The sequence below is a fragment of the Loxodonta africana genome, chromosome X (assembly GCF_030014295.1).
Source record: "Loxodonta africana isolate mLoxAfr1 chromosome X, mLoxAfr1.hap2, whole genome shotgun sequence".
In the NCBI taxonomy this organism is placed as follows: domain Eukaryota; kingdom Metazoa; phylum Chordata; class Mammalia; order Proboscidea; family Elephantidae; genus Loxodonta; species Loxodonta africana.
Genome location: NC_087369.1, coordinates 17,056,166 through 17,081,922, shown reverse-complemented (window position 1 = coordinate 17,081,922; position 25,757 = coordinate 17,056,166). Strand labels below are relative to the sequence as shown.

The following is a 25,757-nucleotide window of genomic DNA, read 5'->3' as shown; positions in this document are numbered from 1 at the left end:
ATCTGAGTTGACACCCTTGTTCTTTCAGTTGTTAGCTATGTGATCGAGGGCACATTACTTACCCACTCTGTGCCTCATTTTCCTCATTCGTGAAGTGGAAACAATAACTACCTCCCAAGGTTGTTGTGAATATTAATTGAGCAGTAGTTCCTGAAATTCATGGTGACCCCATGTGTGTCAGAGTAGATCCGTGCTCCATAGCGTTTTTACAGTTGTGACCTTTTGGAAGCAGATCGCCAGGCCTGTCTTCCAAGACAGCTCTGGGTGGATTAGAGCCACCAACCTTTTGGCTAGTAGTTGAGCACTTAACCATTTGCGCCTCTCAGGGACACCGAGGAATCGACTCCATGGCAACTGGAACTAGGGTTCCTGAAATGTTGTGAGTGCTCAGTAATCAGACAAACCCTTTTCCATTTTTCACTGCCGCCATTTTCTTTATCTCTTGCCTGTCCGCTGCTGTCCTTTCAACATACCATTTCCATCACGTTACACCCCTATTTGGTTTCCTTTGCTGGTAGACAATCACCATAGCTGCTAAATGGCCATATTCTGGGAAACCTTCATTTGGGATCATAATTTAAGATCAGCATCTCTGGGCTAAGTCATGGCACCTAGGAGCTTCCTATGAAGGGTCTCATTGCTCATGGTTCCTATCGTCATCACCATTAAGTCCACTCTGAATTCTGTTCTGTTCTGTCTTTAGAACATCTATCCTCGAATCCTTGGCCAACTCACCCACGTCACAGCACTAAGACTACACATTCCAGGGTCCCACAGTGTTAATCATCTCTGGGAATTCACTTGCAGTTCTGGGGACAGGACTCTGGGGGAAGAGCTAGGCAATGGGCCAGAAAGACAGAGTGACCAAGAGTGGCCTCATCACCCTTAACCTAAGCCTTGACCTTCAGCAAAGGAGAGGACTAAACCACTCAGGAAATATTAGATGTTCCACCGGATGATAGTTTTTGGACTATATCTTTTGTTCTATCTGTTCAAGCTGCACCACTCTGACTTCACTTTATTTTTTTGTTGTTGTAGAATGATGCTGAGGCCAGATGGTCTTCCTTTTATGAGAGACAGTCCCAGCTTGCCAAAGATTTTCCAATAGAAGAAATTTCAAGTTCCATAATCAAGCTTCAGTTGCAGGTACTTCAGCAGAGTGGATCATCGGTGCTGTCACCAGACAAGAGCAAACGGGTACGTTTGTGAATATTTTACCGCTGGGTTCAAGAGTTGAAATATGTGGGAAATATTAAATGTTCCTATCACTCATGGCCACTTCCTTTATCTGTATGGATAGTAATGTTGACTTTAAACAAGAACCCTGTGTCTAAGTAGGGTGGCCATATAATTTATCATCCAGACTGGGACCTCCCCCTTTTTTTAATTGTTATAAAAATATAGATACCACAACATTTGCCATTTCAACATTTTTCATGTGTACAATTCAGTGAGATCAATTGCACCAGTCATGTTGTGCAACCATCACCAATATCCATTGTCAAATTTTCCATCGCAGTAAACAGAAACTTGATGCCCTCCCTTTCACCCCTGGTCACTGCTATTAAACTCTGATCTCTAAACATTTGCCTACTGTAGTTATTTCATATTAATGAGATCATACTACATTTGTCAAACTGGGACTCTTTTGAGAGTGGAAGAGTGGAAGGAGGAGCTGGTAGTAATGACATTAGGACATAGTTCAACTGGGATTGCCTCAGGCCATCTGGTGCGTACGGACACCCTTGCATGTCATATTCCTGAAGACCAGGCTGTCTGAAGAATACCCTTAATCTATGTCAGTGGTTCTGGGGACATTTGGCAAATTTTGGTTGTCACAACTGGGAGGTGTGATTGGCACCTAGTGGGTAGGAATGCTGCTAAACATCCTACAGTGCACAGAAAGCCTCCCAACACAAAGAATTATCATCGTCCAAAAGGTCATTGTGCCAAGCTTGAGAATCCTTGTACTTTGTCTAATCCTTCTCCCTTTTGATTCTTAACTCTCCCCTGCAACTCCCTTAACAAGTAGCTAACAGCTTCAGTTCAGGAATGGGTGGTTCGCCTCTTCCCAGGACAGCAGCTCCAAGCATGGGTTTCTTTAAGACATAGACGCATCCTCCCACTATTGAATGTAAAGTGAGTCACCTCTTGGTTCTCCCTTCTGGAGCTAATGGACAGTAGGGAAATGGAACAAGGGAGATATTCCTCCCTACATACAGGAAGAAATGGGAGCATAAAAAAATCACATGGTCAAAAAGGACATTTTATATTAGCATTCTCTTTAGGATATTTTCTCTTTTTACATTGCTTATTATCTTTAATTTGCAGTTGAGCACAATTCTCAATGCAATGAGCACCATCTACAGTACTGGAAAAACTTGTAATCCAAACAATCCACAGGAGTGTTTATTACTTGAACCAGGTAGGCTATTCATTTTGAGTTGTTGTTGTTGTTAGCTGCCATCGAGTTAGCCCCTGACTCATGGCAACCCCATGCACTACAAAACAAAACGCTACCAGGTCCTGCACCACCCCGTGATCAGTTGCAGACTGGACCATTGTGATCCATAGGGATTTCAGTGGCTGATTTTCTGAAGTAGATTGCCAGGCCTTTCTTCCTAGCCTGTCATAGTCTGGAAGCTCTGCTGAAGCCTGTTCCGCATCATAGCAACATGCACGCTTCCAGTGCCAGTCAAGTGGTGGCTGCACACGAGGTGAATTGGCTGGAATTGAACCCGGGTGGTCTCCAGCATGAAGGTCAAGAATTTACCACTGAACCACCGCTGCCCCCGTTATTCACTTTGAGGAGTGATTATGAAATTTACTTTTTTCTCCCAAGTTCTAAAAGTTATCTTATGGAGATAATCCAAAGGTGATAAGATTTCGAATACATGTGTTTCAGCACATAGATGCTCTTTTAACTTCTAACAAAATCTCACTGTAAATTTTGTCACATACAAGTAATTTCATTAAGTTAATGATTAAATAATTTGAAATGCAGTATATCCTCTGCAGGCATATTTTGGAACTATAATAAGGGTGAAGAAATGAACAAACAATGAGGTTTTTAAAACAACTTTCTGAACTTGCTATCTGCTAGTCTTACTTTTAACTCTTTAAAGTTCATGTGACTGTTTAAAAATAAAGATTCCACAAATGCATGTTTATTGAAATGGTGTTTATGGGTGCTTTGCGGATGACAGGCTTGGATCACATAATGGAAAACAGCACAGATTACGACCAGAGGCTGTGGGCTTGGGAAGGCTGGAGGTCTGAAGTTGGCAGGCAGCTGAGGCCATTATATGAAGAGTATGTGGACCTGAAAAATGAGATGGCAAGAGGGAATGGTAAGTTTCCTGGTCTCAGAGGTCCTGGCAGGTCCCTTGGTGGCACAAATGGTTAGCACTCAGCTACTAATCAAAAGTTGGCAGTTTGAACCCACAAAGTGACAGCATGGAAGGCCTCATGATCTGCTTTTGTAAAGATTACAGTCAAGAAAACATTATGGGGTGGTTCTACTTTGTAACATGTGGGGTCTGCATGAGTTGGAATCCACTCAACAGCAATGAGTTTGTTCATTTTTTTTGTTTTGTTTTTAGAGGTCCTGGAGCTCTCAATGGGTCACAGGGCTAGTTCTCATGAATGCCCAAACCTGCCCTTTGACACCAGGGGTACCCCTAAATTAAGGATCATCTGCTGAGTAATTTGGGGTACCCATCTCAAGAAGAAGCAAAAACAACAACAAACCTGTTGCCACCAAGTCAATTCAAACTCATAGTAGAACTCTATAGGACAGAGTAGAACTGCCCCATAGGGTTTCCAAGGAGCAGCTGGTGGGTTCAAACTGCTGACCTTTTGGTTAGCAGCCAAGCTCTTAATCACTGCACCACCAGGGCTCCTTCTCAAGAAGAAGCCACTGGGAAATGGGAAAAGGTGCCTTGACATTCTACAGTTTAGAGAGCTCAGCAGTGAAAGTCTTCTATAGAACCTCAAATGAAGCAGTTTTCTAGGAAGGTCTCAGGCCTCCAAGGGCTCCCCAGGGAGTCTGGAGATTGAATGGAGATTCCTTGTCTCAGGAATGATGAGAGAGAGGAACCCTGCCCCTCACCTAACCCTCCACCTGGCCACAGCTCACTCTCAAGGGTCATTTGGGTGCCTACCTCAGGGTGTTTTCCCAGAAGGAAAAAAATCAGATTCGTTTAGGCTGCAAACCAATTCTTTTCTGCATTTGTAATTATAACTCAAGGAGCTCTGATGGCACAATGGTTAAGTGCTTGGCTGCTAACAGAAAGGTTGGAGGTTTGAACATATCCAGTGGCTCCATGGGAGAAAAACCTGACCGTCTGCTTCCCTGAAGATTACAGCCAAGAAAACCATATGGGGTGGTTCTACTCTGTCACATGGGGTCGCTATGAGTGGAAAATTGGCTCGATGGCATCCAACAAAACCAAAAACAAAACAAAAACAAAAAACAAACCCATTGCAGTCGAGTCGATTTTGACTCATAGCGACCCTATAGGACAGAGTAGAACTGCCCCATAGAGTTCCCACGGAGGGCCTGGTGGATTCAAACTGCCAACCTTTTGGTTAGTAGCAGTAGCACTTAACCACTGTGCCACCAGTGTTTCCAGCACCCAACAACAACACAACAAATTATAACTCAAATCACTTGGTCATAAAAATCTTAACATGGGGGGCATTTCTGTATTCCTTAACTTATGCTCCTGCCTGAATAATGAGCTGAAGTCACCGCATTATAACCAACTTCATGCTTTGGTGATTCACAGCCTCCTGGGGCTGAGTAAGGAAGAATTTTTTTGTCTGTTCTTTCTAAATTTCTTCCACTGTCACTTAACCCCATATTCTCAAGCTATAGGCAAGCTGGAGACAGTAGCTGGTCAACAATTAAAAAAATAATAATATCCTGCCTATCCTTCCATCCAAATATTTATTTCCCTCCTCATTTGCCTGATTGTCCATTGTCAATGTGTCTGAAAAAGTAAAAATTACTGAAATGCATTTGCAAACTGGATTAGCTGATACCCTAACACAAGCTCAAGTTTCAAGATGAGCTCACACGCATACGATTTGCACATAATCTGCAAAACAAAACAGGCCCAAGATGGCAAGGTCTATGATGAGTTGGGTCAAATCTAAAAATATCAGGCACCGAGCAAAACCAAAATGAAATCATTCAGAGATCCAATCAGGTGTTTTAAAGTTGAAGATCCAAACTGACCTATGGAGAGGGTCGAGACCCAGGGTTAAGAGACTAGGAATGCACCTTCGCCCCTTACCAGCAGTGTGACCTTGGACAAGTGACTTCATCTCTCTAAGAGCAGACTGTTAATCTGCACAGTAAAACCAAAAATCAAAACTCATTGCTGTCAAGTCAATTCAGACTCATGGTGGCCCCATGTAATACAGCAGAACTGAGTTCTTTAGGGTTTTCTTGGTTGTAATCTTTACAGAAGCAGATTATCAGACCTTTCTTCCGCTGTGCTGCTGGGTGGGTTTGAACTGCCAACTTTTGATTACTATTCTAGCACAAACACAGGGACCAATCTGTGCACAGGTAGTTATAATAATGATACTTTTGTGGGGTTTTGTGCTTATTAAATGAGATGTTGTTGGTGGGCGCTGTTGAGCTGATTTTCAACTCAGAGTAGAACTGCCCCATAAGGTTTTCTAGCTGTAGTCTTTAGGGGAGCAGATCGCCAGGTCTTTCTCCCGCAGAGCCGCTGGGTGGGTTTGAATCACCAACCCTTCCTTCGGTTAGCAGCTGAGTGTTTAACAGATACTAGCTGCTGTTGTTATTCGCTTGCTTCCCCTTGAGTTGATGTTTAGAAGCACAACAAAAATGTGATAAACTTTCAGATTTAACTTCCCCATAAGGCTAATTTATGTATATTGTGTTTTCTCTCTTTCTTTCTTTACGTTCCCCTCTTCCTCCCCTCCTCTTTTTTTAAAAAAGGTTATGAGGACTACGGGGATTATTGGAGAGGAGATTACGAAGCAGATAACTATGACCGCAGCCAGCTGATTAAAGATGTGGAAGAGACTTTTGCACAGGTAACCTAGGCACTGTACGCAGAGGCAGACGTGGGGCAGTTCACCGGAAGATGCAAAAGTGACTGAAGGAATTCCAGCTTGTTCTTAACACGCTGGTCTGCCATTCCCTGGTCCTGTGGAGTCATGGAGTATTAGAGCTTGAAGGGATGATAGAGAACAATGGGGCAACTCGGGCAGAGGAGGATCGACTTCTTTCACAGCTGGTCTTTCTACCTCTGCTTTCCTCCTCTTTCCAGAAACTGGTCCGCAATTACCCCTAGAAAGATTATCAGAAGGAATGGTCTTCATGAGCTACTTGGTGTTGGCACTGCCTTCCTTCATTGGCAGAACCACAGGCTTTGCTTCCTTTCTCAGGACAATTGACACCATTATTTCCTTAGCCTTTTGTCTAAGGAAGCCTTCATGGGGGAGGGAGAGTCCTATGAGCAGAAGTGTCCCATGGGTATTTCCCAGTGTCCCTCTCATCCTTCATTTTTACTTTCATGTCTCCCCTTTGTCCCTGCCCCTTCAAACTTCTTACGTGATTGCTGGCTACTCTGTCACAGCCATAGCCGAGTAGAGCTGTCAAAAATGGAAGTAGAGCAAAAAACCCTCCAAAAAAAGAAATGGATAAAAGATTTGAGTAAGTACTTCATCAAAGAAATTAAACAAATGGCAAATAAGCAAGAAAAAACTCATTGGAGAAATGCAAATTAAAATCATGGTGAGAATCCACTACACACCCACCAGAATGGCTATGATCAACAAGATTGACAATATCAAGTGCTGACAAAGATGTGAAGAAACTGGAACACTTATACAGAGCTGATAGATATGCAAAATAATATAGCCACTTTGGAAAATAGTTTGGCAGTTTCTTTTAAAAATTAAACACATACTTACCATATGACCCAGCTCTTCCACTCCTAGGTAACTACCCAAGAGAAATGAAAACATGTGTCCTCACAAAGATTTATACATGGATGTTCATAGCATTATTCATAATAGCCAGAAAGTGAAAACAACCCAACTGTCCTTCAACTGGTGAATGGATAAACAAATTACAACATATCCACACATTGGAATACTATCCACTAATAAAAAAAAGAATGAACTGTTGATATATGCAACAACATGGATGAACCTCCAAAAACATTATGCTAAGTGAAAGAAGCAAAACACAAAAGACCACATATTGTATTATTCCATTTATATGAAATGTCCAGAATAGGCAAAACTACAGAGACAGAAATGAGTTCAGTGATAACTTGGGGCTGGGAATGAGACTGTAATTAACTGCAAAAGGGTACAGAAAACTTTTTGGGGTGTTGGTGATGGTGTTATGGTTCAACAACTGCACATAAATTTACTAAAACCCAGGAAATTGTACCCTTAAAATGGATGAATTTTATGGAATGTAAATTACACCTCAATTCTTTTTCATCCTTGATTAAGTTTTTTAAAAATTTATTTCATTTTTTGTATACACAGCAGAACATACACCAGTTCAACAGTTTCTACATGTACGATTCAGTGACATTGATTGCATTCTTCAAGTTGTGCAATCATTCTCATCCCCTTTTCTGAGTTGTTCCTTCCCCATTAACATAAATTCACTGCCCCCTAAGGTTCCTATCTAATCTTTCGAGTTGCTTTGTCATTTTGATCCCATTATACCTCAATTTTTTAAAAGGAAGTAGGTAGCATCTTAAAATGATTTTTTTTTTTTTGTATCTGCTGTCATTTTGGGACCTCGTGTTCCTCTAGGTGACTTTCTTGCTTCATGCAGTGAAGCCAGTCATCATTAATACCACCTGAGAAGAAGGAATGCTCTTGAACTCTTCAGACTATTTGAGAGAAGAAAACTTTTCCTCACTCTTTAGGGAAATTCTAATTGTCTAAAGGAGCTCCTGTATCTAGTGTTGGGGATTTGGGATTGGAAATTGCAATCTGCACATTTGGTCTTAAACTTTCTGGACTTTTCAGATTAAACCATTATATGAACATCTGCATGCCTATGTGAGGAGAAAGTTGATGGACGTCTACCCTAACAGAATCAATCAGACTGGATGCCTCCCTGCCCATTTGCTTGGTAAGAAACACTAGAAATTCTTTGAGTATTTGGCTCTTTGTTATTTGTATCAATAAAATAGTCTTTTGGAGTAAGGCCCAAAATAAAACATTTGGAAAAGTCTGTGACTGAAAAAAATTAGTAACATCATAGAAATCACATTTTGAAAGGGCTTTTTTCAACAGAAAGGCCATTTTAATCATCCTCTATTGCATTACGTGATTTTATATATAAAGAGTTATTATGTTGGCTACAACCTGAAGGATAAAGGGATTATTTAAGATAACAAAAGAAATAATTCCATGTTCAAATAAGAGTGGAAATGGGGAAAGGTGGTTTCTACTACTGAAGTTGGTTTGAGATTTCAGCATGGTATTGTTAGAGGAAAGAAACGTGGTAGGCAGGAGGTGGTTAGCGTGAGAGGAAGGCTTTCCAGAACTAAGGTGTAGCCTCAGTGAAAGCTTGGGAAGTTCATTTTAGACTGCGCTAATTACTCTTGCTGAAGAGTGCGTGTCTTGGAATCATTTGAGTAATGAATGAAGTCTTCTTCATCTTGAAGGAAGAAGCCCAACTTAGGAGGAGAATCAGCGATCCAGAACTTTGAATCCTGCCACTGAGCCTTTGTAGACCACCCAAGATCTGGGGCTCTTTATCAAGCCCTCCTCCTTCTCCATCAGGGAGTGGCCATGTCCCCTCCCTGACCCCAGCAGCTGAGGCCAAATAACATATCCCTTACACGTTGCCATAGAGTCGATTACGACTCATAGCAACCCTATAGGACAGAGTAGAACTGCCCCATAGGGTTTCCAAGGAGCGCCTGGTGGATTCAAACTGCCGACATTTTGGCTATCAGCCAAACCTATCAGTGTTCAGAAATTCCATGCCATGCATATAATAGCATTCTTGCTGCAGTTGAGCTAAGTTCCTTGTAGCTAGTTCTACTCCATAGCCAAACATCATGTCTGTGAGCAAGAGAGAATATAGATGAAGGACCTATGGAGTCTTTTTACTCTAAAGTAATTAGAAATCCTCTGTACAGGTTATGTTCAATAATTTAGTTTCTGCTTAAACATGTCTGATGTGATAAGGCTCTTCCTTCCTTCTAAGGTAGACCAATCAATTGTTAGATGGCACCAATTATAAGATAGTTCTACCTTATGTGGAACTGAATCAACACCCCTCTAAAGCCTTCAATTCGTTACTCCTAATTCTGGTTACCCAGAATATGTTGATTCTTCTACAAGACGGACTTCCAGATATTTGGAGATAAACACATAAAATTCAGCATAATACCTGGCACAAGACTATGTGCTGAATACATTTTAGTGACTATTATTATCATCATGTATGCACTCTTCTTTTTTTCAAGTTAAATGTCCCATACAGAGTTTCAACCATTCCTCAAAATCCCATTTTCCCCAATTGTTCTCCTTTGGATGAGCTATACGTTGTCAGTGACCCTTTTCAGATGTTCAGATGTCATGTCCAGGCTGAACAGTTACTCTAGATGAGGTTTGCCCGACATAGAGGAAAATGGTACCATGACTGTTTTTGTTCTAGACAATATAAGTCTGTTGATTTAGCCTAAGGTCACATTTGATTTTAGGAGCCATGCCATATTATTTATTGGTTCCCGTTTCAGTCTTTTACATATGGACTTCCATGACGGATAGGTTTTTCTTTAAAATTTAAGCAACAGGCTTCACATTTATCTCTATTAAATTTCATCTTTTAAAACATGAATTTTTCAAATCACCCAGTTAAGTGTATTACTGTGTTAGTTGTCATGGAGTTGATTCCAACTCATGGTGACCCCATGTGTGCAGAGCAGAACCACTCCATAGGGTTTCCAAAGCTGTGACCTTTCAGAAGCAGATTTCTAGGTCTATCTTCTGAGGCGCATCTGGGTGGGTTGGAGCTGCCAAACTTTCAGCTAGTAGTCGAGCACTTAACCATTTGCACCACCCAGGTACACCTACAGTAACAAAAGTGAACCTTAGTTACTATAGTAGAAGTTCCTGAGTGATAAGCCTATACAATCTCTTGAATCAATACTAGACATTTTTAATAGTTTAGTTTGTGGTATTTTGTGGATGGTGGCTCACATACTTTCTGATCTATGGAAATCCTGGTGGCGTAGTAGTTAAGAGTTCAGCTGCTAACCAAAAGGTCGGCAGTTAGAATCCACCAGGAGCTCCTTGGAAACTGTATGGGGCAGTTCTACTCTGTTCTGTAGGGTCGCTATGAGTCAGAATTGACTTGATGACAATGGGTTTGGTTTTTTGGTTCTAATCTAAAGTAGCTTTGATTTCCATGTATTTAATAAATTGGGCCTTTGAATCATAATTTGAGATGGGAGAAACTGGGACAATTCACTGACGAGGTTTGACTAACCACATAATCTTCTGCCGTTTAGACTTTTTAGAATAGATAGAAGAAGAAACAAGTACTGAAAATTTAAAAGAAGAGAGGGAAAAAGAGGTAGTGAAAGGGAAGGGCAGAAAGTGGATTAAATCTAGAATATTTTGACTTGCTTACCCATCCAGCCTCATGCACTATGTAAAATTGGGTCTGTATTTCTACTGTCTTTGTTATATGTTAACTGAAACTTCTTTTTTTTTTTTTAAACTAGGTGATATGTGGGGTAGATTTTGGACAAATCTGTACCCTTTGACAGTCCCCTTTGGACACAAACCAAACATAGATGTTACTGAGGCGATGGTGAAACAGGTAGGAAGACGAGGCCTTAAAAACCAAATCTAAGTTCTCAACTTCATTTCTTTTTATGCAGGCCTTCTGTTCTTATCTTTTGTATTTGAAACCACATAAATGAAAACATTTCCAGGTTATTTAAATTTATTTCTCCCATGTAGCTGTCTTTTCATGGAAAAGTAGTTTATAATGTCAGTGACCTCAAGTACAGGTATGGTGCTGATCTTTTTGAGAGGTGTTCAAAATGGAGATGCCCTGAAGTTTCCAGTAAGCAGAAAGATGTGGAATCAGCAGCTAGCTGGCATCACTCTTTCCAAAGTTAGTCATTGTGAGGTGATCAGTTACTGTCTTAGTTATCTAGTGCTGCCATAACAGAAATATCACAAGTGGATGGCTTTAACAAAGAGAAGTTTATTCCTCATAGTGTAGGCGGCTAGAAGTCCGAATTTAGGGCACCGGCTCCAGGGAAAGCCTTTCTCCCTCTGTTGGTTCTGGGGGGAGGTCCTTGTCATCTATCTTCCGTGGTCTAGGAGCTTCTCAGCACAGGGACCCTGAGGTTCAAAGGACGTGCCCCACTCCCGGCGCTTTTCTTGGTGGTATGAGGTCCCTCTCCTCTCTGCTCAATTTTCTCTTTTATTATCTCAAAAAAGATTGACTCAAGATACAACCTAATCCTGTAGACTCAGTCCTGCCTCATTAACATCATAAACCCATTGCTGTAGAGTTGATTCCGACTCATAGTGAACCTATAGGACAGAGTAGAACTGCCCACAGGGCTTTCAAGGAGCTACTGGTGAATTTGAACTGCTGACATTTTGGTGAGCAGCAGTAGCTCTTAATCACTATGCCACCAGGGTTCCCATTAACATCGTAGAGGCTAGGCTTTACTAGGATATCCTATGATTTACATAGGATAATCACATCAGATCACAAAATGGTGGACGATCACACAATACTGGAAATCATGGGCTAACCAAGCTGATACACATTTTGGGGGGACACAATTTAAGCCATAACAATCACTAATCTCTGTGAATAGTTAAAAAAAAAAACAAAGATAACAGAAGATTTTTACACATTGTTTTAAAAATTATTGTTAAAAATACTATGAATCTTAAAAATAATTTTAAAATCACCTTTATTTTACCATGTTGGTATAATTGTTTAACTTCTCTGTATCTCCTTCCATTGATGGAATCATACTACAATTATAATTATGCATTTTTTCTTTATTGAGCTAAAATTCTACCTTTCTGAGTAGACTTCCTAGTCATCCTTTTATTGGCTATGTACAATTACTTAGGGTGGCTGTACCAATTAACTGTTACTGCATTGCTGGACCTTTGCTTGTTAATGGTTTCAAATCTGTAAGTAACATTGCAGTGAACACCGTTGTATACATAACATACTCTTGGGAAATGTCCACTGTAGAATAAAAACATGCAACTGCAAGGACCTCCAAACTCTTGTTTTACAGATTGAGGCCAGTTTTCCCCAACGAGGGGGTGAGATAAGCATGCGGCTGTCGTAGCCCCATCTCAGTTGAGCGGCAGTAGAGGCCTACCTTTATGTAGCTCCCTAGCCTTTCCAAAGTGTTTCCACGTCCACCATCTCTCCTAATGTTATCCTTACAACAAACCTAAGAGACCATCAGGGCAGGCATTGTGATAGTTCCATGTTGTAGATGAAGAAACAGTGGCTCAGGTAAAATGATTTGCCCATAGTCACAAAGAGAGTCAGGGACAACTAAGGTTTGAGCTCTGAGGGCCTAATATTTCCAGTCGAGTTTTCTATTCATTCAATAGATTTTTTTCAGCATTGTTGATACCAATTTGCTTTTGGCATTGATAGTTCCTTAGAGTGCTTTTTAACTTCTCAACTAATTGGTATTTTCATGTAAAGTTTTAGAATTTTTAAAAATAATTAATTTTATTTTTTGCTGTTGTGAAAATATACACAGCAAAGCATACACCAATTCAACAATTTCTACATGTACAATTGAACGACATTGATCACATTCTTCAAGTTGCGCAACCATTCTCACCCTCCCTTCCCGAATTATTCTTCCACCGTTAACATAAACGCCCCTAAGCTTCTAACTTTTCGAGTTGCTGTTGTCAATTTGATTCCAAATATAGATAGTTCTTTAAAAGAACACAATGCTCAATGCAGATATTCCTTACTAATTAAGGTAAATTTATTGTTTGGTTTAAAGAAGACTTTGGGGAATATTTTTGGTTTAAGGTTTAAAAATTATCTCAGAACAATAGTTTTGGGGGTTTATCTGGCCTCAATCACTCCAGAAAGTCTGGATTCCATGAGAATTTGAAATTTTGTTCTGCATTTTCTGCCTTTTGGTGAGGATTTTTTTATTAACTGCTGAATTACTAGTCTGTACTATTTTGGTATACTTTCATTCTACTTAAGAATGCCATACTCATCAATACCAATATTACCTGACATTAAGACTTTAAAGGCTTATAGTAAACCAACAGACAAAACAATCCCATAGTTTCATGTCCCGTGCCATCCTCAGGGCTGTCATAAGAGAAAAACAAGTCTTGACTCAACCTTGAAATGAGAGGAAGTTTTGTGTGTCAGTAAAAGTGATTAATGAGGTGTCTGCCGATGACACAAACTTAGTTTGCTCAATGTAAGTCTTATCTCCTAAACAGGCTTAGTCAGCTCCTGGGATACTGGCTCTCAGCAGTTTGCTGGATGACAGATGCCTACTGCTGCTTCTCCCTAACTCCAGAACATTCTAAAAATTTAGACTCCCATACATACCATGAAGCCAAAGCCCAACTGCCCATTGGCTGCTGGGCCACATCTGGGTTTTTTTTTTCCTTAATTCCAAAAACCTATGTATCTGTCTACCTCATTGCTTATATCTTCCCCCAGGGCCTTGCCTGAGAAAGAGCTCAAGCAATGACAGTTGACTTGAATTGAGTAATCTTTAATTTTCTTTTTTAATGTTTATGTTTTAATGGTCATAATAAATATGTCATGGTTGTTTATGATTACACTTGGGATATAAACTAAAAAGACAAAAAAAGGCATGCATAATCTCATCGTGTTCTGTTAACATTTTCCATGCATTTTCTCATTAAGACTATATAAGCAGTTTATAAATTCTACTTCTTCTCATACTATTAAATTGTAAATATTTTATGACATCAGTAGCAATCCTTTATAAATAAAATTTGAATGGCTCCATAATTTTCCACTCTATAAAAGTATCATTATTTACTGGGTCATTCTGGTTGTTGTTTCTACCTTTTCTCTATAAAAAATAATCGTTTAAAATAGAATTCTTTGACTTAATTTTCTGATGATTTCTTAGGTTAGATCCAAGAAGTTTATGCCACTGTACACATCCAACAGAAAGAATGCTGCTGTTTTATGCTGGAATTAAATACTGTTGCTTTTTCCAGGACTGGAATGCAACGAAGATATTCAAGGAGGCTGAGAAGTTCTTTATGTCTGTTGGCCTCCCTCCTATGACTCAAGGATTCTGGGAAAACTCCATGCTAACTGAGCCAGGCGATGGCCGAAAAGTAGTCTGCCATCCCACAGCCTGGGACCTGGGGAAGGGTGACTTCAGGTAGTGCGGCCCTTATTTACACACTGATATTAAGATGTGGGACAATGGCAGTAGGAACGAGGTTGGACTTGGATTCCTTCTCTGCTGCTCTTAGCACAGAAGAGACGAGCTAACTCCTTGAGTGAAGGCTGGGAGTCTGCGAGGGCACATCCTGGCTTTCTCAGGACCAGGGGATGGCCCTACCTTGAACCTTTAGATAATCTTCCTTGCTTGGAAGTAATATATATCTGTTAGAGTTGCATGGTCTTGGGGATGTTGGTGTCCGCATTTCGAAAGTTTCAGTGCTAATATTTATGGAAGATGGGTGTGTGCATCAGGCACTGATCCTCTCCTCAATGTTTCCCTCTTGTGAGTGAGACAGGACAGGTAAATAGAGAAGCTGGGGAAAGGGAGAAAGTGGTACACATCGGAAGAGGAGCACAGGTATTGTGTCATGGGGAATTGGGAGAGAAGACCTGGCCATACCTGGAATAGGTGGTAGGATCAGACAGGGTTTTGTGGGTGATATTTGAACTGGGTTTGAAAGATGAGAAGGGTTTGGACAGATGGAGATGGAAGGAGGACACCGGGCTGGGAGAACAGCAGGATCCAGTGCAGACAGCCTCGACCTGGGGTGGGTACTGGAGCCAGCAAGTTAGGCTAGAATGAAGGGCATGGGAAGGAGGGTTTTCGTGACTTGGGGGAATGAGCACAGGCTTTGGAATCCCTTGTGTGCCACTTAATGACTATGCAGCTATGGGCCAGTATTTAACCTTGAGTTTCAGCTTCCTTATCTATAAAGAGGAGTAGTCATCACCAGGTTGCCGGTTTGTGAGTGCCTTAGGTTGGGCTTCACAGCCTGAGATGGAGATTCTTGTGCAAATGCTTCCTTGAAGGAGCGCTCTTGAGAAAAGGAGAGAGAAGGAAGCAGGGTGGGGCAGGGGAAGGAGCTGAGCAAGGCTGTGGTCTCAACTGGAGACTTGCCTCCACCTGATCCCATGAGGCACTCTGGAGCATGATTCGCACCATAGAGTGGTCCTGTCTTGTGGCAAAAGGACTAGCCTTTGTGCCCCTACATTAGTCAGTCACTGGCTGTGAACTGCCCCAGGAGGTGGGGGGAACATAACTTCCTGGTTGACACACCTTCCGTTTGTCCAAGGGCAGTGAAGAAGGGAATAGCTGTTGGTTCTTGGCACCTATGGCTGGGTGATAGGTGCATCTGCCTGAAAATTGGGACCTGGGTGGAGCCCCAACAGCATCAACTAGAATAATGGTTGGCAATGCTTTTCTGTAAAGGGACAGATAGGTTAGACTTTGTGGGTCTCTGTTGCAACTACTCAACTCTGCCCTTGTAGCATGAAAGTAGCCATGTTGTTATTGTGAGCTGCCATTGAGTTGGCCCCTGACTCATGGTGACCCCATGTGACAGAATAGAACTGCTCTGTAGGGTTTTCTTGGTGTAATCTTCACAGAAGCAGACTGTCAAGCTTTTCTTCTGTGGCATCACTGGGTGGATGTGAACTGCCAACCTTTAGGTTAGCAGCCGATGGCAAACTGCTCTTGCCACCTGGGCTCCTTAGACAATACATAAATAAATGTACTTGGCTGTGTTCCAATAAAACTTTATTTACAAAAACAGGCAGCTGGTCCATAGGCCATAGTTTGCCAACCCCTGTACTAGGAAAAAACAAGTTGCCATCAAGTTGATTTTGACTCAAGGTGACCCCATTTGTGTCAGAGTACAACTGCGCTGTGTAGGATTTCCAGTGGCTGATTTTTCCAAGGTAGATTGCCAGGCCTTTCTTCTGAGGTGCCTCTGGGTAGACTCAAACTTCTCAATCTTTTCAGTTAGCAGCCAAGTGTGTTAAGTGTTTGCACCACCCAGGAACTCCAGCCTGTGAGCAGGAGAACAGGATTCTGCCCTGTCTATCACTTTATACAGAGCACCTAGTACAGTTTCTAGGATATAACAGGTAGGTACTCAAGATTCACTGGTGAATAAATCTTGAAAAGATGATCCATGCTACCAAAACCCCATAAAACTCAACTGTGATGATTGAATAAAATTTGATGAGGTTGGTTTTAGTTTTGCCCATTTATGTGCAGGATCAAGATGTGCACGAAGGTGACAATGGATGACTTCCTGACGGCCCATCACGAGATGGGACACATCCAGTATGACATGGCATATGCTATACAACCCTACCTGCTAAGAAATGGAGCTAACGAGGGGTTCCATGAAGCTGTTGGAGAAATCATGTCACTCTCTGCTGCCACACCTGAGCATCTGAAAGCCATCGGCCTCCTGCCATCTGATTTTCAAGAGGACACTGGTATGAACATTCTTTCATGGCTGACGCTGGAGATTCTTTAGTCTGATGTCGGCAAAGGTTTTTATTATTATGAATAGGAACACTTACTTTTTGTCACATAAGCTAGAAGGTATTTATAGTTATCTGGGAATTGCTAGGAGCCCTGGTGGTGCAGCAGTTAAGCGCTTGGCTGCAACCAAAAGGAATGCAGTTTGAACCTACCAACCACTCCGCTGGAGAAAGATGTGGCAACCTGCTTCCGTAAAGGTTGCAGCCTTGGAAAACCCTATGGGGTAATTCTACTCTGTCCTACAGGGTTGCTATGAGTTGGACTCGATGGCAATGGGTGGGGAATTGCTACTGGTAAAAAAAATTAAAAATATTTATCAGAATATGCCAAATTGTGGCTTTGTATCTTTGAAAATGGAATAAGAATGGTAGCTAAATGAATGGGCTTGGAACCCTAAGAAACATATAACACAACTTTGTTCTTTTTTAATCATCCTGAAAGAGGCCCACAGAACTGAAGTGGCTTGTCCAAGGTCACCCAGCAAATTAGTGTTAGGGTTCTGATTAAATCCCTCTGGTTTTAGGTAAAAAACTTCCCAAAACATTATAGCTGGCGCTGATTCTAAAAACCATTGTACAGAGGCACAAACTGAAGCCAAGAGAAAGAAAGTAACTGGCCCAAGGTCACAAAGGAATGTAATGGCAGGACCAGAATGAGAGCCCAAGCCTAAAACTTCCCATAATATTATGCAAAGCACAGTATGACTTGACATGTGGGCATTCTCACGAAACGGCTGGTAGAATATCAAGACTGGAAGAGACGTAATTGTTTGTTCATCCAGCTGAAGCATGAGTTCCTGGCTGTAATATCCCCTCAGATCCAGGCTATTCTTTTCTTTGGGCAACTTGAACTTGATGAAGCATGACAAATGCTCATGAGATCCAGATTCTTCCACAAGGAAGCCATGGCTTTTGATTCCTCTTTGTCAGGAGGATAATTAGAGCCAAATGCCTTCTCCTCTTCCATGCATTTCTCCCCCATCATGTTGACTATTTGGGACCTACACATCAGCTCCACTGGCAGGAGCTTTTGGTCAATGGGATCAAGGTCATGAGCTCCATCTTTATGTGGGCTGTTCACTTTGCCTTGATTGCTGGTTCCAGACTCTCTGTGATCTCACAAGAGCCTGAGAGTAGGTCAGTGTAAAGCCATTATCATGGCTGAAAGAGTTACTGTAAGCACAGACCCAGAAGATTATAGACTATTGGTGGCATCTTCCATGAAGGGAACAGCAAAAAAAAAAAAAAAAGGTAGTTAACAGTAATCATACCTATTTCCTAATTAAAAAAAAATTTCATTCATTAAGTCAATTGCCAGATAATTATTTATTTTATCATTTTTTAATATTCCCTGCAAGCAAGGAAAGATGGCCCAATCCCTATAGTTCTTAAGACGGTACCAAAAAAAAAAAAAAAAAAAAAAACAACCTGCTGCCGTCGAGTCAATTCCGACTCACAGCCATCCTATAGGACGGAGTAGAACTGCCCCACAGGGTTTCCAAGGAGTGGCTGGTGGATTCAAACTGCCGACCTTTGGGTTAGCAGCTGAGCTCTTAACTACTGCGCCACCAGGGCTCCAAGATGGTGCTAAAAAAAAAAAAAAAACTAGTGGCTAATGGTTAAACCACTGGTTTGAAAAAAAAGCTTCTGTTTCTTCCTTAGCTCTGTCTTTGATCTGTGAATGATGTTTAAAAAAAATTTCTTCATTCCTTCCCTCCGTCCCTCTCTGTCTTCTTTCAAACATATTTATTGAGCACGTACCATGTGCGTGCAAGACATTTTTCTAAACATTAGAGATAGAGTGGTGTGCCAAGTAGATAACAGCCCAGTGCTGACGTTTCATTGAGCCTTGTTTGTACACTAGAGATGATCTCTACTGCCTGTTTTCTTCCCTAATAAAGGAGAAATGGAATAACATGGTCTATTTTCTTGGTAAGAAAGAGGGCAGTGCATTTAAAGTACATTCCAGCTTTCATTACCCTGTGGATGGTGTTTTCTAGGGACCCTCCTCCCCCAGATTACTGCCTTTTGACCACATCTGTCTAATATTTGTTTATTTAGTAAAAACTCACAGAAGGCATCATATAGCAGACACTGGGCACAGTCCTGAATGGGACATTAATGGTCACTGCCTTCACGGACCTTATAATAACAAATAGTATGACTGGGAAAGTTGATGAACTAGCCCTAGTTAGCTCTGCTAAAAGGTGTTTAAGGTAGGCAATTAAAATTAATGAAAAAAAATGAGGACTAGGGGCTGCCTGGGGATTTTATTTACCCATTTTCTCCCAGCACTTTACCCTATTTCTAGTTCCTTTGTTGAGAAATGAATATATACATGCATTATAGTATATAGTCCACTGTCAATATGTCTCACGTAATCATCCTTACAGTAAGCACGTCTTGAGGAATAATACCTGGAGGTGAGGAAAATTCTCTTTGACACAAAATATCCAGTCATCCTCCTCTTAATACTTATCCTTTGCCATTTAATTTTCAGAAACAGAACTGAACTTCCTACTCAAGCAAGCGCTCACAATCGTTGGAACTCTGCCCTTTACTTACATGTTAGAGAAGTGGAGGTGGATGGTCTTTAAGGGTGAAATTCCCAGAGAGCAGTGGATGAAAAAGTGGTGGGAGATGAAGTAAGTCCATGAGTATGCAATCGGTAAAATGTTTTCTCATCAGTTTGCCATTTATTCAGAAAAGTGTAAAAGCCTTTGACTGTCCTGTGGCAACACACACACACAGAAACTACTGGTATCTATATTCCATCGCCTGAGGGCTTCCTCTGACCACCAGACCCCTTACATCACAGGAAGGGCTGAGGAACTAACACTGCTCCCATCAGCCCTCAGCAATGGCTGATGGGAGTTGGTAGATAAATACCTCAGCTCCCTTACCCTCAGGGGGGCTAAATCTGAGGTGAATGCTCTCCAATGAGTCCTAGAGTTCCTTAGTGGGATTAAGCGCCAATTACCCACCGTGGTTATTTGCTCGATAACACACCTTTTTTTTGGAGGGGTGGTGGTGAAGGAGGTTTTGCTTTCTTTTCCCTGCCTCACTTCCCCACTCCTTTGCCTGTTTCCTAGGATCATCTCTCAGGACCTTGTCTCAGGTTTTGCTTCTGAGAGAACCCAATCTAAAACAATTAGGATTGGTGTTCTCAGAGAGTGCTTCATAGTCAGGATAACTGGGATTTCAATGGCTAAATCTTAAAGGCTTGTGACTTGGGGTTAAGTATGTAGAAAAGATAAGGACATTCAGGCTAGGGCAATGCCATCAAACCACACCCGTGCACGCACACAAACTGCCTCCTTTTTATTTTTTTAAGTCTTCATTTAGGTGGCATCTCCACAGACAAAATTTCTTTGGCTCTGGCCCCCACCCAAGCAGGGTCAGGTGACACTAGTTAATGTCTATCCTCTAAAGTGTAGGGCCCCCCATTTAACTGTTATATTATTTAGGAAGTGGTCAGTTTATTCGTTTTTCAATTTATCCTTTTGTACATCCTTTAAAACAAAAATGCTGTCTGCCAGGAGCACTAAAATGTGGTGCCACAACCTGATGAGCATAATTAATGTCACTGAATTGTACATGTAAAAAAGGTTGAGATGGCAAATGTTTTTGTCATATATAGTCTCACCACAAAAAAAAAAAGTGGTGCTGCAGAGTAATTATTAGGACCTTCTTGACCATGCAATAGTACTTGATAAATTTATTTTATGGTCTTACTCTATGTTTTAAAGATATAGTTATTTTTCCAATGGTATATCCTGGCTGAATTAAAAAAAGATATAACTACATAATGGGCTTTGTGGTGGTTGTTGTTAGGTGCCCTCGAATCAGTTCCAACTTGTAGCGACACTATATACAACAGAATGAAACACTGCGTGGTTGTGTGCCATCCTCACAGTCATTGCTGTTGCAACCCATCGTTGCAACCCCTGTGTCAATCCATCTGACACTGTTTTTATTTCACCTGACAACCAGTTCCAGTGTAAATACCATTGACTAATGAAACGACACAGGTCATGCCCAACTCTCCCTTCTCATGATGTGTGACACACAGCTAATGTATCTTCTTTTCTTCTTAAAGGCGAGAGATAGTTGGAGTAGTGGAACCTGTGCCTCATGACGAATCATACTGTGACCCGGCGACTCTGTTCCACGTTGCTAATGACTACTCATTCATCCGGTAGATGGCGGGTTTCTTCTCACTGTTTCACTTCTAGGGTTTGTGGATCCCTGTACTAGAGGCAAAGATGTAGCGATCAATGAAATGATGACCGTAATTTATCCATCGCCATGTCCCACCCCCAGAAGCTCAAAATAGATGACCACTTTCCATTCAGCTTAACACAACATAATTTATTGGATTAAATAAAACCTGTGTGAGATCTTTTCACCCCCATCAAGGAATTAATAGTATCATTGGGAGAAATAAAAATTTTTGTTTGTTTTCTCATTACTGGTAGAGTTCAGAGAGTATTGTAATAGAAAGAACATTTTTAACTTGGAGTCCAAAAGCCTACGTTCCTCACCTATTGGGCACCCTGACCTTGAGTTTCCTGAGCCTCAGTTTCTTTATTTGTAAAATGGGAACAATATCATCATCCTGCTATAAGGATAAATTGATATTATTCATATAAAAGGGCTATAAATCTGTACATTACAAATATAAACTAACATTTAAGAAAGGTATATTGTATTGTTTATGAGCTGATATATAAAATACAGGTAAGCTATGATGAGTTTGTAGGATTCATGTTTGGGTCTTTCTGGGAAGAGAGATTTGACTAGTATCTCTTTGGTTCCTTGGGCTGCAAAATTTAATTTTTTGCCCCATCAATGATTCTACCGTAGTAACTAAACATGCGACTGCTTTTTTTCTTTGTCTCTTCTACAGATATTACACAAGGACCATTTATCAATTCCAGTTTCAAGAAGCCCTTTGTCAAGTGGCTAAACATGAAGGTCCCCTGTACAAATGTGACATCTCAAATTCCACCGAAGCAGGGCAGAAGCTGCTGTAAGAAATGCCTCAAAATGTTGAACGTCTCCTAGCATCCATGCCTAGGCTTGAATTTGATTTTATAGTTTCTGAAAAGAAAATGTTTGGCTTCAAAATATCCTCTTCCACACATTAAATGTTTAATTTGTGGTCAGGTAGAAACCAAGAACATGCGATGGTTGGACCAGCCATCTCCCATCTCCACACCCAAACTACAGAGCTCCCCCTATGGTAACTGGAAAGGCAGAGAGAGAGAGGGTTGAATACATCTGTCAACAGGCTTTATTTTCTCATCTGCCAGGAGCAAACCAGGCCAAGTCAAAGAGAAGGAACCATAGATCATAGATGTAAATAGACATAGATCTGGAATCCCTCAAATGGTCCTGAACCCCTCTTTTCTCATACAGTGGTATGCTGAGCCTTGGAAAATCAGAACCCTGGACCTCAGCATTGGAAAGCATTGTAGGAGCTAAGAATATGGATGTAAGACCGCTGCTCAACTACTTCGAGCCCTTGTTTACCTGGCTGAAAGAGCAGAACAGGAATTCTTCTGTGGGATGGAGCACTGACTGGACTCCATGTGGGTATAAATGAGTTGACATGTTTTGTGTTGCTCCCTCTCTGCTTCTCCCTAATCTACTCTGGCCCAAGTCTCATAGGACTGTCAGTATGTCTTCCCTCAACATAGATCCTGCTTCAGACCCTGCTATGCTGGCAACTGCCATTTTATGGGGGAGGGAACGCAATGTCTGCCAAACACCCACTATGTACTAGGCACAATGAAAGCTACTTTACATACCCACTCTCTTTCAAGTCCACTTTATTAGCCCAATCTTTAAAACATAATGTATAGCAGTCTCCAACTTTCTCACCCTCTCAATGAAGGTTTATGACAATTTTTAAGCAAAGCAGTTATCCATGTGTATGTCATTATGCCTGCAGAGCCAAGTAATATACTACTTTCTATCCTCTCTTAAATGGCTTTTTGTTTGTCCTGGAGTTTGTACTTGCCTCATTTTTTTTGGGGGGGATGCCTAACTTGCTATCTACATAGCATTATTTTTTTCCCAGCTACTCCAAAATCTATTATTTTTAGCCTTCTTTTTTTTTTTCTCCTAGAGACTTTCCTTTTAGAGTGCTGAATCCTCCTGTCTCCATCTGAATCAGTTTTTATTCTGAGTCATTCTTTTGCTGCTCTCCTGGGTTGAATCTACTGCTCCCTGGATTCCATGTCTTCTTTCCTAATTACCTCTTGTTTCGCTGGAGCACAGCCTCCAAGTGACTTTCTAAGAAAGGATACATGAGGTAGAAGGATCGGCTCTGCCCCAAATTGCCTTTCACCACACCTTGAATTCAGTCCCCTTGTTTTTACCCTTACACCTTCTTCCCACTGTCTGCTGTCCCTGAGTCCCAATCCTCTCTGGCACTCTTTGGCTCTTTTGGGGTCTATACCCCCTTTGTATATACACTAGGCCATGGCTTCCTGTCCCCTGAGAAAGCAGTTAACCCTCCTCCATCACTTGTCATCTTCTAAAAGTGTATTTATACCTTGTTGGAAACTTCTTTTCTCACACTTAAGTGGGATAAGTGGAGAGGAAGAAGATAAACATATGTGGTCAATCTGTCATCTGTAACTGGCAGTCTTCTCTTTCTTGTTAATCAGATGCTGCCCAATACATCAAAGTGAGGATAAGCTTAAAAACCGCTCTTGGAGACAAAGCAGTGAGTATCCTGGCTAGTGCGTCCATTACTTTTCAATGCATTGCCCCTAAATGGAACACAATAAACCCATTCCAGGGTGGTCAGAAAGGGTCGGGGCCACATGGTTCTGGCCTTCAGCTTATTTTGTTTTGGTAACACATTCCTTATCGGATAGGCTATGCCTACTTTCTACTTGTTGCCTTGAAGGTGTTACGAAGATCAATGAGAAAATACACTAGTCCTTAAATATCAAGTACCCACCCTCCCAATTCACTCTATGACCATTACTTGTATTTGAGGAAGAGGACTTAGATATATTTTTAGAGATCGTTTCTAGAAGTGGTATATATAGTTTTTTGCTTGTTTTAGTCATCTATATCCTGGCTACAATGAGTCTGGTCCTTGAACCAGCAGCATCCATACCACCTGGGAGCTTGTTAAAATGCAGAATCCCAGGCCCCAGCTTAATCTTCTTAATCAACCTGCTTAACAGTATTTTAACCGGACATCCCTTTCCCAGGTGGTTCCCATGCACGGTAAAACTGAGAAGCTCTGATTTAGAACATTGTTTCTCAAACTTGGCTGCAGATTGGAGCTATGTGGGAAGTTTTAAAAATATGAATGCCTGGCTCTCACCTCCAAAGACTCTGATTTAATTGGTCTGGGGTGTGACATCAAGAGTTGGGCAGCAAGCGGTTAAAAAGCTCCCCCAAAACCAAACTCGTAGCCATTGAGTAGATTCTGAGTCAAAGCCACTCTATAGGACAGAGTAGAACTGACCCATAGGGTTTCCAAGGAGTGGCTGATGGATTCTAACTATAGCAGTCATGGCTCTCAACCACTGCGCCACCAGGGCTCCAAAAGCTTCCCAGGTGATTCTAATTACAGCAACATTTGAGGACCACTGACTTAGGGATGTATTTTGAGGTTACAAAGTGTTTTACAGAAAATCGTATTACGTACACCTTCACGTGAATTACTTTAATCAGCTATTGCTTTCTCCTGAACCCCTGTCTCGGGTTATTCGGCCTGAGGAAGTAGGAGGCACTTTGATCGGGAAAGAGGAGAGAAAGTAGTGTCAGACAAATTGAGATCAAAGACCTAGGGGTGGGGGGTGGGTATGGTGCCCTGAAGGCTTTGTAGCGTTTGTCGACGTCGCTCTGGGGCTTGTGGGTAAAACAGCTACAGAAAATTGTCTGCACTGGATACATCCAAGAATTGTATTTCTACTCCCTTACTTTTCCTGGAAAGTTAAATATCATCCAAGGGTTAATAGTAGTTGTACTATGTTTTTGATAGGTAAGACATCAAAATATAAATAATATAACAGGAGCCAAAAGTGAACACTTAAAAAAGAAATAATAAAAATGGAGCTGCATTGCTTCCCAAATTCTGAACGTTCAGGTTCTTATTGCTTAACAATCATCGAGTATCTATGGGATTATTCCTCTTGTTGTCGTATTTTTATTAGCTCTTCTTTGGCCTCATAAATTTTAATTACAACAACCACACTGGGATCATTTTTAATTATCTTTTTTTCTTGACATCTGTCCTCGGGTTCTTTTCTCATGCAGTGAGGGGATTGGTAAATAGTCTTCAGAGGGTTTGATAGTGTAACCTTCTGAGGTCTGTTCACCAATTGCTCTTGAGTTGATTCTGACTCATGGTGACCCCATGTGATTCACAGCAGAACTGCACTCCACAGGGTTTTCAATGACTGTGACCTCATGGAAGTCGATCACCAGGCCCTTCTTCCCCACCACTGGGTGGATTGAAACTGCCATCCATTTGGTTAGTAGCTGAGAGCAGACCATTTGCACCACCCAGGGACCTTAGATGAGATCAAGACCATACTTTAAACACACCTACGTACTAGGGCCACCACCCATCTGTCAGTTTGTTGTACTGTGGTGGCTTGCATGTTGCTGTGATGCTGGAAGATATGCCACCGGTATTTCAAATACCCGTGGGGTCACCCATGGTGGACAGGTTTCAGCTGACCTGGCAGTCTACTTCTGAAAAAATTGGCCAGTGAAAACCTTATGCAACAGTATCTGATATAGCGCTGGAAGATGAGCCCCTCAGGTTGTAAGGGACTCAAAATACGACTGGGGAAAAGCTGCCTCCTCAAAGTAGAGTTGACCTTAATGACGTGGATGGAGTCAAGCTTTTGGGACCTTTATTTGCTGAGGCGGCATGACTCAAAATGAGAAGAAACAGCTACAAACATCATCCATTAAT

The 25,757-nt window shown here is 41.4% G+C and overlaps 1 protein-coding gene across 1 annotated transcript in view; it reads left to right on the top strand.

The window, feature by feature from the left end:
• Positions 1–25,757, top strand: part of ACE2 (angiotensin converting enzyme 2) — a 46,655-nt gene that overhangs the window by 11,382 nt on the left and 9,516 nt on the right. Inside the window, exons 2-14 of the mRNA XM_023555192.2 lie at positions 1,039–1,197; positions 2,332–2,425; positions 3,207–3,350; positions 5,978–6,075; positions 8,041–8,146; positions 10,758–10,855; positions 14,272–14,441; positions 16,527–16,753; positions 19,302–19,446; positions 20,901–20,999; positions 21,711–21,833; positions 22,223–22,395; positions 23,479–23,537. Coding sequence (XP_023410960.1) covers positions 1,039–1,197; positions 2,332–2,425; positions 3,207–3,350; positions 5,978–6,075; positions 8,041–8,146; positions 10,758–10,855; positions 14,272–14,441; positions 16,527–16,753; positions 19,302–19,446; positions 20,901–20,999; positions 21,711–21,833; positions 22,223–22,395; positions 23,479–23,537 — 1,695 coding nt within the window. The remainder of the gene's footprint in view (positions 1–1,038; positions 1,198–2,331; positions 2,426–3,206; positions 3,351–5,977; positions 6,076–8,040; positions 8,147–10,757; positions 10,856–14,271; positions 14,442–16,526; positions 16,754–19,301; positions 19,447–20,900; positions 21,000–21,710; positions 21,834–22,222; positions 22,396–23,478; positions 23,538–25,757) is intronic.